The 16,928-nt window shown below is 35.7% G+C and overlaps 1 protein-coding gene across 1 annotated transcript in view; it reads left to right on the top strand.

Moving 5' to 3' along the window:
- The window catches only part of LOC110027577 (prohibitin-1, mitochondrial-like), a 25,678-nt gene extending 13,461 nt beyond the window's left edge, over nt 1-12,217 (top strand). The window contains exons 4-6 of the mRNA XM_020729066.1: nt 1,919-2,089; nt 2,215-2,427; nt 11,846-12,217. Of these exons, the coding sequence (XP_020584725.1) occupies nt 1,919-2,089; nt 2,215-2,427; nt 11,846-12,046 (585 nt within the window). The 3' untranslated portion in view covers nt 12,047-12,217. The remainder of the gene's footprint in view (nt 1-1,918; nt 2,090-2,214; nt 2,428-11,845) is intronic.
- Nucleotides 12,218-16,928: the final 4,711 nt, after the last annotated feature.

Genomic DNA, 16,928 nt, shown 5'->3' with positions numbered 1-16,928 from the left:
AGAATAAAGTCGTCTTAGATGGTTTGGTCATATTAAATGTCGACCATTAGATTATCCGATTAGGAGAGTAGATGTTTTAAATTCGACTTGTGTTAAGAAAGGCAGAGGTAGACCTAGGAAGACTTGGGCTTATTGTATTAAAAATGATCTTAATTTACTAGAACTAAATGAAAATATGACACTAAATAGGACGCAATGGAGAAAAAGGATTCATGTAGCCGACCCCACGTAGTGGGATTAAGGCTTTGTTGTTGTTGTTGTTGTTGTTGTAGCTTTCTTTGGAAAACATGCATAGGTTTTGAGCACGTGATGGAAATCTCTCCTTTTCTAGAACACATTATGTGGAGAGGACAGATGTTCTTGGTTGGCCAAAGATGAGAGAGCAGGTTTTACAAAAATGAACATTTCAATTCATCTATTATTACCTTCGTACATAAGATCTTATGTATTGATTGGAATTTAAAAGAGATTTCCTTTGCATGGTCAAAAAATCCTCATGCATTTCAAGTGAAGCATAATGAAGTAAATAGAACAGAAGTTCAAATGCATAAATGTATGGTTGAAGCTTTTGAAAAATTATCAACTTTATTATATTTTATATCTTTTCCACTACCATTCAGAAATTAACAAAATATTACATTTTAATTTTAATGAGTGTGATTACGTCTCTTTAAAAATATCAACTATGTGGTAGTATTAGTCACACTGATTATGTAATAAATCAAAATGTAATGCAAACAGTAAAAATGTAAAATTCGACCTTTGGTTGTGAGTCATGTGGCACGCCTTATCAAAATTAGTGATAGTTTTATCAGTTTAATGACTTTGTTTCCCTTAAAATATCATTCATTTTATCGCTACTTGCTTAGTCTTTTTTCATAAGAAACAATAAGAAATTCTATAAAAATAAAAAATTAAATATTTTTTTGTCATTTTCTAAGCTTTATTGGCCAAATTGTAAAACATAATAAGTTTAGATGAATTTTGAAGTACGGCACCCTCAATATAAATGTAAGGATGTTTGTTCAAATGATCAGGATTTGTTTAGTAAATATACATATTTTCATGAAGAGGGGTCTAATTGCATTTAGAAAAAAAAAGTTGTAGCCCTTGAACAAAAATAAAAAACAACGTCATTGATTAATTGTCTTTAAAAAAAAAAAGTCTTATAGCTCTGAATATTTTTCATATCATCGTGATAGAAATTGCATTAGGATTTTCTGATACAATTATTATTCGTTGTTTAAAATACCCAACCAAATGCATATACTTAACACCTCTTTGTAAAAACTGCTATTGTTGATGAATGAAAGCAAGCTAGTTTCTCTCTTAATTATTTACTCGGCCTACTTTGCTAGTCAGGACTCCTCTTCATTGCTTATCTCTCTCTTTTTTTTTTCTCTTCTTTGTCAATCCAATCATCTTCATCTCTGCTAGCTATATCCTATCAATGCTCATTGCATTCAAAGCCATGCTCCTCCAAAGAATCCATCCATCAAGCATCATTACTACACACCCAAGGTGCATTTGGAGTAGTGGTGCGATGGCTGTACCGCAGTTTTTTCTGTTTAGCAAAACTACGTTTTGCCCGCGTTCTCAAAAGAGCTGGCTACCTGCGGTGGCTGCTAGAAAGCTGCGGTTTGACTTTTAATTTTTTTTTTTTGTAGCCGCTGCCGCTGTTTTTTAAATAGCAGCTTCATCTCCAGAAGCTTCACAATAGCTTTTTTAAACAGCTGCAGCTGCCCCAAAGAGACCCTCAAACAACTCTTCTTGAACTCATTCCTTGAAAGTGGAGCTTTGCTAACCCACTCGCCATTTTGTCTGTCATTTTCTTTGCTTTTTCAAGATGCATAATTTTTCTTTTACTTTTTCTAGTAAAATCTAGTTTTTAAATGTTCATACATTTATGCTTTCTTAGGTGAAAATTGGGCTTCGAGTTCTTACCCGCCCCATGCCGGATCAGCTACCAACAATTTACCGAACCCTTGGAGAGAACTACAATGAGAGGGTTTTGCCATCTATTATTCATGAAACTTTGAAAGCTGTTGTTGCTCAATACAATGCCAGCCAACTTATCACACAGAGAGAGGTACTCCTTTTTGTGAATCATTTGAAGTTTTCTTTACTGTGATTGGTAGCTCTACTAGTTTATGTATTTTTTAAGACAAATAATAGGTGACTTGTGGATATGACTTGAATATTGTTTGCTTATAGGCTGTGAGTCGAGAAATAAGGAAAATTTTGACTCAGAGGGCGGCAAACTTCAATATTGCACTGGATGATGTATCCATTACAACTCTCAGTTTTGGGAAAGAATTTACTCATGCAATCGAAGCTAAACAGGTTGCTGCACAAGATGCTGAGAGGGCCAAATTTATAGTGGAGAAGGCTGAGCAGGACAAAAAGAGTGCCATAATAAGAGCTCAGGTGAGCCCTTATTTGTTACATGCTTTATTTGCTTCTAATTCCTCATTCTTATTGCCCTTGTGGGTGGCCTTATATTTTTTTAAGAAATATTGAACTTGTAGATGCAACCAAAGAAGCTTTTATAGTCATATTTATTTCCTCTATTTTAAAAGAACTCGTGTTGCATGAGTTAAAGATATTATACAGTAATTTCTTTAATGGTTTATTATCATTTATTTTCCCTGAGGTTTTACTAGATATCAGTCCCCTAAGGTTTGACAAACTATCAAATACTTATCTGGTTTTTTATCCATTTTTTTAAAATTAATAATAAAACGTCTTTTTTGCTCTTGAAAAATATTACAGAAGGAGCATATAATATTTTTTATTAAATGAAAGACACATAAAGATCTAACAATTATAAAGAAATTTATCATGGATAAATGAGAGCGAGATATTGTTAGGGCTTGAGCGGTAAGACATCAACAACGGGGAATTAAATGATAATGAAGTGAACTCACTTGCAACTCCCTTGGGATTGGTTAGTGGAAGATGGAGTTTGAGGAAAAAAAAATGTAATTAGTCTTGATTAATCAAGACATTTTTCCCAATAAATTACATCTACTCATGAAACAGCCATAAAAGACACTTGGCTTACTCTAACCAATCATATACACATTTTCCTATCTCCTTTTAACTGGACCAATTTCATAAAAATACATGGCAAAAGTTAACCAACTAGAAAGTATCATTTGCGCTTATTTTTCACCTTACTAAAAGAGCGGCAAAGCTAACTTTTTGCCACTTGGATGTCGTTAAGCGAAGGTTGCGGTTCTCAATGTGTTTCATTGATTCAGTTCCTTGCCTTTGGGTTTTGTTTTGCTCTTGTTGCTATGCCATTTTGAGTTGTATAATTTCTCCCCCTCCTTTAAGAGCTACCTTATCCTGAGGTAAAGGTCTCGAAGAAATGACAACAAATTTGTTTTTAGGATCCAGGTGGCATCTTTGCTAGGTAAACCTTCCCATTCAACATGGTGCTGTTCCGCAGGTTTGTCGCCTTTGAGGGTGCGGTGGGAACAGAATATTGCCATGGGTTTGATGATGGTTATCCAATTCTTGGATGGTAGTGTGGTTGTGTGTAGGTCATTTTGTGGTAATTTTTTTAAGGAGATGAGGAAGACGGGATGAATATGGGATTAAGGTGAGAGTTGGAGTTTGTATGCGAAGTAGCCATTGTGTTTCAGTACTGGATCGGGAGTGTAGTAGTGACGTAGAAGCTTAGTGTAGTATTGATGATGGATATAGTTTCAGTAGTATGGTTAGAGCTTGACCAAGGGTAGTTCTCCCTTTATGAACTCCATATTATTACGGTGTTTTTCAAAGTGATTTTTCATGCATTGTTGGGAGGTTTGGAGATGAGGGTAAATTCTGGTTGTAAGATCTTGGGGTTGAAACATGCCTCTATGGTGGCCGCCTAGTGACGTGGTCCATTCATTTTTGAAACTGGGTTCTGAACATTCGATCTATAGCGAGCTTGTAGGAACTGACGTTGCATCTCCCATTTCATCTGAGACCAGGTAGTAATTTTACTCTTTCATTCTCGTTGTTGAAGAGCCTTTAAGTTCATCTATCATTTAGATGCACTCTTTCTTAACTTGCTAGCGGTTAGTTTCACCATTTTGTCCTGGAACCTAAAAATACATTCCAGGGTCCAGAACCAGTTGATGATCTCGTTCTGATCTTATTTGGCATCTGACATATGTCATATCTCCTTTTACTTCAAAATTATGGCTTCTTAGATATTTCAGGTCAAGGTTTCGTTGTAGAGTTTTTTCATCCTTGGCATTCTTACGGTGGAAGAGATTCTCCCCATTCATTCAATCTAGCAAGTCACCGTTGTTGCTACGGGTGACCCATCTAGATGGTCTCCTTTCCTCAATAACATCGATCCATTGTAGCACTCGACAGAGTTGTCACTGTATCTATTCTCTGATAAACTTCTGATCGGCGTCCGAGTATTGCCTTCTCGATGCTATGATTAGAGTTCAGGTTTGGGTAGATGAAAAGAGGTGTCTAGGGGTGATGTAGGGTTGGAAAGAAAAATTTTGGATGACTGGATTGAAAAATCAGCAAATGGGAGGATTTTTGTGTGGAGGTGGGTTGGCTATGGGTTAATGTTTCTAGGATAAGGTGGGTTGGCTATGGGTTAATGTTTCTAGGATAAGACTGGGATTAGGTTAGCTCTGATACCAAATGATATCCAAGTTAAGCCAAACCACAACTCTCTTATGAATCGTCGATAGAAGTTAGCGAGACCGTGAAAACTTCTAATCTCCGAGATAGTAGATGGGGGTGGAGACGACTTGCTGGCTTCTACCTTCTGTGGGTTTGTATGGACTCCTGACTTATCAGTGATGAATCTCAGAAAGTGCACACTTTTACTAGCAAACTCGCACTTGGACTTGTTAAGATATAATTTTTGTTCAAGTGGGACAGATAGGATAGTAGTCAATTGCTTGAGGTGATTTGACATCGATGAGCTGTAGACTAAGATATCATCAAAACAAACGACACAAAATTGATCAAAGAAAGGTTTTAGGATTTCACTGATGAGTAGTATAAATGTGCTTGCACAACCCAAACGACATCACAGGCCATTCCTATATGCCTTCTTTAGTTTCGAAGTCTTTTTTCCATTCATCAACTGCACAAATATGGATTTGATGGTACCCACTTCTTAAGTCCAACTTGGAGAAAATGGATACACGAGCAAGTCATTCTAGAAGATCCTCAAATCTTGGCATAAGAAAATGATACTTTATAGTGATATTTTTTTATAGCGTGAATGTCTACACATTCTCGCCAACTTCCATTTTTTTTAGGGATAAGTAAAGTTAGTACCACGCACGGCTTGAGGCTGGGGTGAATACTTTCCTTGCTTAAGAGTTCCTCAATAATTCCTCTCAACTAACCTTGTAATAGTGAGTGATGTTTGTAATAGTGAGCTCCTAGAATCGGATCAATTTGATTTGAATTGATTGGATAGGAGGAATTTTTTGGCAATGTGGCTGGCATAACATCTGCAAACTACTTTAGTAATTTCTGCACTTCCTTTGGTCGATTAAGGTCATCATTTCTTGAACTCTCTGTTGCATAATCTGTCACTATCACTCCCAGTAATAGTGAGTGATTTTGCATTCCACAATTAACTGTGAACCAGACATGGAAGTGAAAGCTGGTCTCTCCACTTGAGGTGGCCCTCTGTGCTGAGATGCAGAAGTGCTGTTTGGCAGCAACCAAATTTTTTTTACCTTGCCATTCAAACATGTATGTGTTACTTCTTCCATCATACCAAGCTAAGCCCCTTTGTCACACTGCCAAGGCTTACCTAATATGATATGACATACATCCATGTCTATGAAATTGCATACAACTCCACATTTATATTGTCTTCCAATGGAGAATGAAACTTGGCATGAATCCGTCACTGCAGTTTCCACTCCTTTATTTACCCACCTATTTTATATGGATTTGGGTGTTTAGTAGTTTTTAATTGTAAGATTTTAACCATATTTTGCGGCACTATATTCTCTGTACACATATTATCGATATTTAGATCACAAACTTTTCCCCTTACAGTAGATCTAGTGTGAAATATTTGATGCAGTTGAGATGTATTCATTTGTTTAGGAGCCAACAAATTTTTTTTTATGTTACAAGGCAATAATTCATCATCTGCTACGAGATCTTCACAATCATCAATCGACGGTAATGTATGAGTGCTATCATTCAACTCTTGTTCTCCTTCCATCATTTGAACTTGATGGCGGTTAGGGTAGTCATTGGAATGATGCCCGGGCTGAAAACAATGAAAGCTTTTTTATAGCCCTGGCTTGTTGTAAATATTATCTTTGATGGTGTTTGGCTTGGTTGATCCCTTTCCTTTTGTAGCTGACTGATTTGGAGACTATTGGACTTGAAGGGAGCTTGTTTTTGCACTGAAATTTGGATTTCTTCGCTGATCGATGGGTTTATCCCTACTTGGTAGTTTACACGTGTTAAATTTTGACGCTCGAGAGAGTTGCAATTTTGCTTTGTAAGCAAAGTTAACATCCTGGGATAGTGACCAGGCATCGTTCATCTTAAATTTTTCCTCAAATTGTTTTTCGAGACCGCCAATGCATCTTGCCACCAACTATTGATCTGTTTCATTAAGATCATTAAGGGAACTCAACCGATAAAACTCAGTGTATGACTAATGGTGAGATACTCCTTCGGAATTGTTATGCTCCCGTTCTTCTAATTTCTCTCGAGTCGGTCCTTGAAATTGAAACAATCCTTTAGGTGTGTACGAGTAGTATTTGATATGGGCAGTAATTGGGATGATTTCTTTTGTCGACTTCCTCTAGCTTCATTGGCTCTGACAGTTTGAATTCTGGTTTCTTCATCAAATTGTAGAATATCTTCCCTATTGACTCATTTTTTAATGGATATACTTTGTTCAACCATTCTGCCATTATTCAATGTGGCCTTCCGTCTGTCTGATATGGTCTTCATTGAAATGACTATTGACTGTGCGTTTGAGGATGCTGGTAACTCTACCAAGTCTGCTCTGTCTGTATCGGTATTGGCTGCTTGTCTTTGTCTACCGCTGCCACAGTCCTAGATTTCGTCTCAAAGGCTTTTACTGGTTTCGGCTTTTCGACCTTTTACAAAAATCTGAGTTGTTTTGTTTTTTCTTGCAAATTTCCGGCTTTGTTGAGCAGATTCTCAGAAGTCTTGATCATAAATCCTTTGAGTAGAAAAACCACCGGTCTGTGGATGCTTTTCAGCAGAATCTTGATCGCATGTTGTTATTGGAGCTGCAGCTCGCATTTCATGCTTAAGTTTCTCCATTGCAGAATGTAGTCTATCAAAATTTTCGTTGGTTATGTCGCTTTTTTAGGTCCACCTCAAGCTTCTTTACAGGGATTTTGTGAGCCAGTTGTTTTGATTTTTTATTTTAAACCAAGCCTTTCACACTTTTTAACATTTTTTCATTTCTTTTTTTTCTAATTCCACTAAGAATTATTATATATATATAGTCGAGCCCATTTCTTTTAATGATTTTGATTGTCCAATTCCTCCTAATTGATAAATCTCAAATTCTCCTCAATTTAAATTCCCAACATATTATAATCCAATCAAATGTTAAGACACACTTGGTCAAATTAATAACTTAAAGGTTTAAACTACCATTAGTTAACTACTAATATTTTAATTACTCGTTTAATTATGCTGAGACTTTTTAGGTTCATGTGAGGGTTGTTATAATTTAGGATTCGGTGATTAGGGGATAATCCCCTTTAATAACTCTTCACATTCTAATGATTTTATTATCTAGCCCATTAAGTCATCAGGATTTATAACATGAGTCCCTACAGAAAAAGTGAAGTCTACAACTCAAATACGAGAATTATTTTAATGCAAGTATAAATGCATCAACTCCTCCCCCAAACCTATTTTCTATCTGATGCATGCCATGTGAGAATGTACTGATCCAAATGAATAAGTGCAGGCAATGTAGAATAGCATAGGAGATAACATGCATTGCATTTCCAATATAACAAGAACACAGTAGTAAATCAAAAGGTGAAAAATGCACACATAAAGCTCAAACAAGTACAGGAAATCATAAGGCCACAACATATCATACAAACTGACAGAAACCTTCATAACAAAAACAATGCATATACAAGTCACTAAAATAAAAAAAATACACCAATCCAACTCCCCCTACTCATCACTATCACTCTCCTCCATCTGCACGCCTCCTAGTCCATAAATTTAAAACGATAGCAATAACTGGAATGACAGTCAGTTGTGCTCCCAATAGTAATGAGAAGCACTGGGGCATGTAATCGTTCTGGCCTGGTGCTGGGTGGTGTAAAACTGAGGCTGCTTCTGTAGGTCGTGAAGCTCCCACTCCATGATAGCTCGAGTGATTGCCAACACCTCCAGTTGTCCGACCAGCTCTATAATGAAGGGGTCAGTCCACGACATCTCACGAAGCCTTGAGGAACTTTCCCCAAGCATACGAGAAATCACTGATGCAGAACCATAAGAAAATACAAAAGGCCTAGTGATGGGTTTCTATGAATGTGATAACTTCTCATGGCCCATCTCCGGTTTCCGGGTTTCTATGAATGTGATAACTCCTCATGGCCCATCCCACCCCCGAAACACACACACACAAAAAATCTTCACATCTATACATAGGGCGGTGATGAGTGTGAGGTGACCTAACCCTACATTGGTCTGGCCAATAGCTATGTAAGCTATAGTCTGGTAAATCCCTAGTCCAATATCTATCATCTTCCTTGCTTGAATACAAAAATTAAGGACCTTCCAGACCTTAATGACATTAGTAACGCTTCTGGTAGGAAGAAAATGGGCTACAATGAAGTAGTGCCAGACCCAAGCTATAAGGCTCAGGTGCGTGAGTGGGAAGTTGACTATTCTCTTCCCCTTATCCCCAGATCTAGTCTTCCACCGACCAATGAAGTCAGTCAGGAAGGCTATGATCTCCTAGTAGTTTGAGAGAGAAATCTATAATAATCATAATTGGAGGGGTTGGGAGGGTCATAGGGACTGTTGATCATGGTAGGGTCATAAGGGATTATTCTCCCCACATGAAGACTCACCCATCCATGAGTTTTTACAGACACTATGTTGGCTAATCAAGTAAGATATTTATCTTATCGGACAAAACCGACATCAATCAATTTCTTGACCTCGTCTATGACCTATTGTTCTATTTCCACACGCATTCTCCTTGGAGCTAGCTTTACTGGGATTGCATTTTTTTTCCGGTCCAAGTTTGTGGACCGCCACTTCTGGAGCCAGCACGAGTATTTCATCGTAGCTCCAAGCGAAGTAATCTTTATATTCAGCCTTGGGCATATTTTTGATATTGTAAATATAGTATATGTTTGTAATCGGATGGTAGGAAATGACTTCTCATTAGTTGTCACATCCTCCTCTAGCTTCGTATACAACTTCGTCCCTCTTTATCGCGGGATTGGGTTAGTTGAACCCACCAAGTGCCATCCCCTTTATTTAGTTTGTATGCAACATATTTAACTTGTTTGTCTGCTGAAATATCCATTTATTCGAAGAAAGTCTCGACTGATTGCTCTCAATCTAAGTAATCTTCTATATGCTAATGACCATCAAAGAAGGGCATGTCAATTTTCACCTTATAGTCTCTCCAAATTCGACCTTCGGAATGGTGATGCTTGTAGTTGGATTCCCAAATGGGAATTTCAGCCTCCGAATCGGAGTCAGAAAGGTCCGCACATCGACAAAGGTCCTTGTCGAACACGGGAGTTTCTTTACTGCTGATTAACTCTTGCCATTGGGATCGCCTCGGTTCTCGAGTTAACACAATGATATCTACAAGGGCAAGTGTGGTAGCAATGATCTCCGGTGTGGTTGTCGATGGAAAAGGTCCATTAATCCTGATTTAGCTCAGTTCTTACCTCATCCATGAACTTGGTAAAATTGGAAGCAAGAGCATCAAATCGTCGCTCGAGACGAATGTGAGCTTCACACAAATCATTTCAGTTGTGATCATCGTCGTGATTGGTATTTTGGCTTCTGTCTTCCATCTAACTCCGATACCAAATGATGCATTCACCTGCAACAGGAGAGAAGAAGAGCACGAAAATGCTAATCGGAGAAGGGGGAATATCGCAGAAAAAGGTGCACCCTACAGTAATAGACTTCCTTTTCATCACTACCACTGTGTAGTAGTTTCATTCTACCTAACACAAAAAAAAATCCACTAAACACAACTACTTAATAATACTAAAAGCAGAATTGACTACTTAATAATGGTAATTAGCCAATGTTAAGCTGAAGCCCGCAGCTTCAGGAATGGTGCCTGCGTTACATAGTTAATCATCAAGGATGCTAGAGGTTTGGAATAATTTAGCTAACTTTCCATTGCAAGTTCTGGTATATAAATGGGTCAAAGCTCTTCCTCGAGGCTGCAATAAATTTTGCCATAGAGTCCAATGATATCATTTCTCCATAGTTTTGTTAATGTGGAAGAACATAAGGGTAAATTAATCTTTACGAAGTGTTTGCCGAAGCCACGAGACTTTGGATTTGCCCTGGTGGTATATTGAGGGATGGCGAGATGATTTGCCTTAAATGTGTTCCATCCATTAGATCTGACGGTGACGGTGGTGAAGAAGGTGAAGAAGGAACAACGAAATTAGTTTTTGTTTAACTAGACAGCCTTTCCTGAAGTATCACACATACTCACTAACCAGCCATAAAAAGGTTTGGCATACTCTAACCGACCGATATACATCTTTTTTTATCTTTTTTATTTTAACCATGATAAGTAAAGACACTCACACATGTAAACCAACTAGAAATTGATATTTTCACTTCTTTTTTCACTTGCCAAAACATCACCCAAGCAAACCTTTTGCCACTGGAAGCCTTTGAGCCAAGCTGAAAGTCCAGGCGCCCATTTGGTTTTCCCAGGCCGGTTCCCAGCTGTGTCGGTCCAATACTCCTGCTGGCTATTACTGCTAATTTTCAAAAACATCCACTGACACAAGTTTTGCAAAAAAAAAATTTCTGAAATAATTATTCATATGAATGACTATATTCAGGACATATTTGCTTTTGATGCAAGAATGATGTGTTGATATCATTCTTCACCATGATGGCAATGAGAGGAATATCAATCCATTTCTCAGTCATGCTCATAATAAGCAACTTTATCTGAATATTTAATGCTTTGAAATGTTTAGGTCCAGTTTGTAATCATTAAAAATCAACTAAACATATGATTTAGATATTATTTGTTTATTTTTAAAACATAAATGCTTGTGGGCAATGTGGCTTTGGAAGAGATTCCATTGGTTGATTGCAAGGAGAGTCTTAGTGCATAATATATTTTGTTTTCTTTCTTAAAAGTAATAAATAAATTAGAAATATAATTATATTTCATATCACATCAAAGTATACCCAAATATAGATATTTGCTTTTCATTTTCTATTTTTAATTTTCTTTTTGGGGCATTTAGATACATATTACACAATTCTTATATATTTGCACATCCAACACCTAAAAATTTATATTTATATGCATACCACTCAAAGCATTGACATCACATAAAAAATGGCGCTAAGGCAACCTTTTTAAATGTGAAATGCTCCTTCTCATGTGTTGGTTTATCATTTATGGCACCAATATAATATAAGCGTAGATATCAAATTGTGGGTGTTAGATATGCAAATACATAAGAGCTGATGGAAATGTATGTAAATTTTCCTTTTTTTTTTATTTTTCATTCATGACCATCACCTGATTGACATTCACAAATATTTTTATTTTTTGTAGACTCATTATTGTTGAAACTAATATATATTTATCCAGGGTGAGGCCACCAGTGCTCAGCTCATCGGACAAGCAATCGCGAGCAACCCATCATTCCTTGCCCTGAGAAGGATCGAGGCCGCAAGAGAAGTTGCTCAGACCATTTCCAACTCCGCCAATCGCGTGTTCTTACACTCCGATGAATTGCTGCTTAATCTGCAGGATCTCAACCTGGAGAGCAGCACCAAATTGAAGAAATAGCTTTGAATCCCTTTCATGGCGGCTTTCATGTTAAAGACTCTGGAAAGTTTGCACTTTTACTTCATTTTTTGCATGCTATGTGGAGTTTGTTTTTCATTTTGAATTTATAAACTCACATGGAAATGATTTCCGACCTCATGCGCTCAAAATATGTTCAGTTTGTTTCTTTTTTTTCTCTTTGTTCCAAATATATTTTATTATAATATTTTTGATGGAGGTGCTGGAATTGAGTTAGAAACATTCGTTATATAGAATGGGGCATGTACATGCCAATTCTTATGCATTTACATATTTAACATCTTAGTTTTGTCTTTTATAGTTGTGGGCAGTCGTCAATGATAAGAGAAGTGCTCTCTATGATAAGAAAAGTGCTCTCTAAATTCAGTGAAATTATTGCGTCCGCCCACCGCACGCAGAGATGCGTGCGGTGGGCCAATAAAAAACTCTTCATTTACCAAAAAGTGTATGTCAGTGGACCCACTTTTAATTTAAAATTTTTTTTTTTTCATTGGACGGCGCATGCGAGATGCGTGTGCCGTCCGCACGCAATAACAGCTCCTAAATTCAGATCAAATATTAGTGGAGGGAAGAAAAGAATCACAAACCATATGTGATGGTGTTTATTCTCTTGAGTTCTAAGGGTGTGTCTGGGGTGGCGGTGTGGTAACAGTGCAGTGTCGCACCATATTTTGTGTAACAAAATTGTGATTTGCCTGTCTTTTCAAACAATTTGTGGTGGAAAGCTGTGTTTTGTAATTTGATCTGACTAAAGTGTGGTGGTTGCTAGAAAGTTATGCTGTGCTTTTTCAAAAAAAAAAAAAAAATGTAAAAGCCACACCATCATAGTTTTTGTTTTGAACAACAATTTCTTCTATAGCAGTTTTACAACTGCTTCTTCAAACAACAACAACAGCTCTGAGATTGATGAAATGCGGCTTTTTCATAAAGTGCTATTTATCATTATTGTCTTCTTTGTTTCTTAGCTTCTTCATATCCATATAGATCATTGCCAATTTTTTCAGTAATTATGTATCATTACAACTTTTGACTTGCAAATATTAATCTTTATTAAGTATTCCTATTGGACTATGGTATAACATAACTTCTTTCTCAACTTTTCCCAACTCTTATTTGAAGTAATGTCCCATAATTACATGAGATATTTTAATTTTAACACCTACAATCTTGTGTGATGGTAGCTAGCTACATTTAAGAGTGATTGCATGCATCTGTGATGTCAACTTCACAATGATATTGTACTGACTATTGTTCGATAATGTTCTCGTCCAATTATTCAGATCAAAGATTAACGAAGAGCGAAAAAAAATTGCTCGAATGAAAGATGCAATAGATGTAGAATATTTTATAGAATGGAGTCACTAGGGGCTTGTGCCCCAACTAGCCTAACCTATTGATTTATTTTAATAAAATCCTAAGGGGATAATAAAGTCTTAACATGCATGCATTCTTGTAAGGCTTCTCATCTCGTATTAGCAAAGATGATAGTCTGCCAACAGTCTCTCTTTGGCCCACTCCTATAAACAGTTCACAATTAGGTCTAACTGTTATGCACTGCATTTCAGTGGAGGAAATATATGTGATTTCATTATAGTTATATGACATTGTTTTTTATTAGTAATCTTGAGATTTTTTCCCTAGGAATTAAATAAATTTTGATGGTTGTCTTTAATATTTTCCAATAGAATCTAATAGATGGATAAGCCATGGAATCTAAATATTTTGGCTTGTAGCAAGATAATAGCTAAAGTTTATATTTAATTTATAGTATCTTAATAGCCAATTAAAGTTTTTTTCAAGAAATCAATTAAAATGACAATTATGGAAGCTCATTTTATATGAACATTTTGATTTTTCGACTGCTTGATTAGCTTTAAATTTTTAGTATGCATTACTTGTTGCATGCTAGAAAATTCTCAACGATAGTGAAATCTTATATCTTAACTCAGTATAATTTTCCAACACACACACAGATGTAAGAAAAGACTAGATTTTTTTTATGTGAAAAACTCAAAGAAAAGAAAAAACTCAAAGGCATGACCCAATCAAATTAATCCACTAGAAAATTGAAAGTACAAAGATCCATTTTTTTCCCGAATTAGGGAAGATGAAATTACAAAAGTTGATAATTATAACTTTATAATATAAGTTTGGCCACAACAATCATAATTGGGCTACAAGAAGTGTAGATGGTGGCCACCACAGTCATAGTTGGCTATAAAAGTCATAGTTGGTGTCTATAAAGTCTGTAGTTAGTTATATATAGTTGGTTGCTACAATAGTTATAGTTGGTTACAACAATTGTTGTTGGTGGTGGTCACTAATAACTAGTATTCGTTCACCACACTTCTATTCAAGATAGATGCTTTAGTTGTTAGCTCACTCTTGTCATTTCCACCCATTTTAAAGTGAAGAATGATAAACTATTTATAGTCTTTTAGAGACATATTTTCATACATTTAGTTAAATTCTCAAAATGCTTAATTAAGCAGTTCACTTTGATCATTACAGAAACTTCCTTAGTTTTTGATGGATTAATAAGTCAATAAAAACTATTTTTTTCATTGTAACTTTTGTATTCACCAAATTTATAATTTATTTTGGTCAAGCAAAATATCCTTAATCAAAAATGCATTTTCGACAAAATAAATTTTATCGTGTATGACTTCTTATTGCCAAAAAACTTTCTAGAAGAATAAGCTCTGGACTAGTCAGCCAGAAATAAATAAGTACATTTGTTATCATAACATAAAAAATTTTGACGAATTTTTGACAGGCATTCTCGCTAGTAAGAGACAGATAGAATTTATGATTGAAGTATCCACCACTTGTGATCTGGATTGTTGGTTTCGTCAGTTAATCTTACCAACTTAAATATTCACTAAGAATCTATCAGAAACCCATACAAAAAATATGGAAAGTATATGAACTTGATTCTTTTGAGGGTCAACATATTTCTAAATATGCTTATCATAAATAGAAAATATTAGATTTTTAAATTTCAGTTGATTCTACTAAGCTGTAAGTAATAATGTTAGAGGATGTTAGTGGAGCATATAAAAAAGTTAGTCGTACTAGGGATGAGTTTGATGATGATATAGACAAAGAATTTTAAGTTCAATATATATTCACTCGTCATATGAACTAGAATAAGATGTATATTTAGTTCTTACTTTCTTTTCACTTTTACTTCTTATAGTTCAAGTTTGACTTTTGCGCTATCTATTATGGTGTTCATATTTTTTGCTTTTACTTTTATTATCTCCCATTTCACTTAATGTTAGTTCATGCTGCTAATTATTCTGATTAATTTATTTCATTATGTTATACATGACTTCAGGTGATGGTCCCAACTAGGGTCCTTAAAAAGCATCTATCTCAAGCTTTTCCTAAAGGAAGAAGCAAGTTATTTCGTTCCCCACCGTACAAACAAGTATGGTTATGATGGTCACCATTATGTTCTCCACATATGTTGTCACTCCACCTCAGATGACACCTAGATTCCACACCTCTACAACTCATATTGTATTACAACCAATACCCTCCTTCCAAGCGGTCCTCCGTGCATGTCAAACTTTGTGTGTCGGGCACCTCATCATGCACATACATTGAGTTGGATGGAGATATATAAGTTATTTAAATTATAGTAATTTGAGTTATTTTTTTTTATCATATTGAACCTGAAAGAAGATCCATATCAAGGTTCAAGGCATATGTTTTTGGTAGTTTGAGGTAAACCCCCAAATAATTTTGAGTTATAACAATAACCTTAAGTTATACTTTTAAAACAATAAAATTATTTGATATTTGTGGTGAAGAAGGACTTTTGGTAGCTGCCTTAGCATCATCAACATAAATGTAAAAACTTAAGAGTTCCAAGAGACCACCCACTTATGAGATATGTTTAATGATATCTGCAAAAATGGGCAGAGGCTTCATTGGATTGAGGAAGATGTCTAAGCCAAGTTGTGTAGCATCTTAGCCTCTCCTGAAGAGGCACCAGGCATAGCATAATCAATCCTTAGACTGTCTAGAAATGTGCACCTTCTTATACATTGGAGGGTCAGTGCATTATTTTGATTTCATTTATTTATTTATTTAATAAACTCTCAATTGCACGTCATAAAGAAACTTTCTTCAGTATTACAGAAGAATGATCAAGATAATATAAATATCATTACTTTGGTCAAAAGTTCAAAATAATAACCTCAAAATATAAGAGATGATGAATAAGTAATTTTCGTTAAAGATGTTAACTCATTATGTAAAAAAAAATGTTATTCAAATTGTAACCAAGATATTTGTAATGTATGGTAGATTAAGGAGGAAAGGTTAAAAATTAAAAAAAATTATATTATTATGAAATAGAATTATTTTATTTTGTAATAATTATGAAATTTCAAGTGTACTTAATGATTGATTCAATGAGATAAATATTGAATTTCTTTTGTGTGTAACTTGTTTAAATTCATGTGATGTATTTTTAACTTTTGATAATGAAAGCTTGAAATATCTTACTGACCAGAAGAAAATATGTTAAGATTTTCATACATATTTTATACTGTTTTTGATGATATTGCGCTTTAAAGAAATGTATTTTTGATGTTTTGTTGCAGGAATGATGAAATATGGTTATTGGAGCAAAAAGATGCAAAAAAGAGCGAATTTGGAGCGAAAAGGGCCAAAATGTGAAGAATTGAACTAGGGCGCCGACAGTGCCATCTACCCCGCCGACGGCGAGATTTTCCCGAGACTCCAGAATTAATTCATTAAGAAGGTCCGCCGACGGCGCCCTCGAGACCGCCGGCGGCAAGCTCGGGGGTTACGTCCAACTAGGCTTTGGATGAGGACAAATTTTGAAGGG

Source organism: Phalaenopsis equestris, unplaced genomic scaffold (genome assembly GCF_001263595.1).
Source record: "Phalaenopsis equestris unplaced genomic scaffold, ASM126359v1 Scaffold000428, whole genome shotgun sequence".
In the NCBI taxonomy this organism is placed as follows: Eukaryota; Viridiplantae; Streptophyta; class Magnoliopsida; order Asparagales; family Orchidaceae; genus Phalaenopsis; species Phalaenopsis equestris.
The sequence above is the reverse complement of the archived record's forward strand: the minus strand, read 5'-3'. Positions and strand labels throughout refer to the sequence as shown.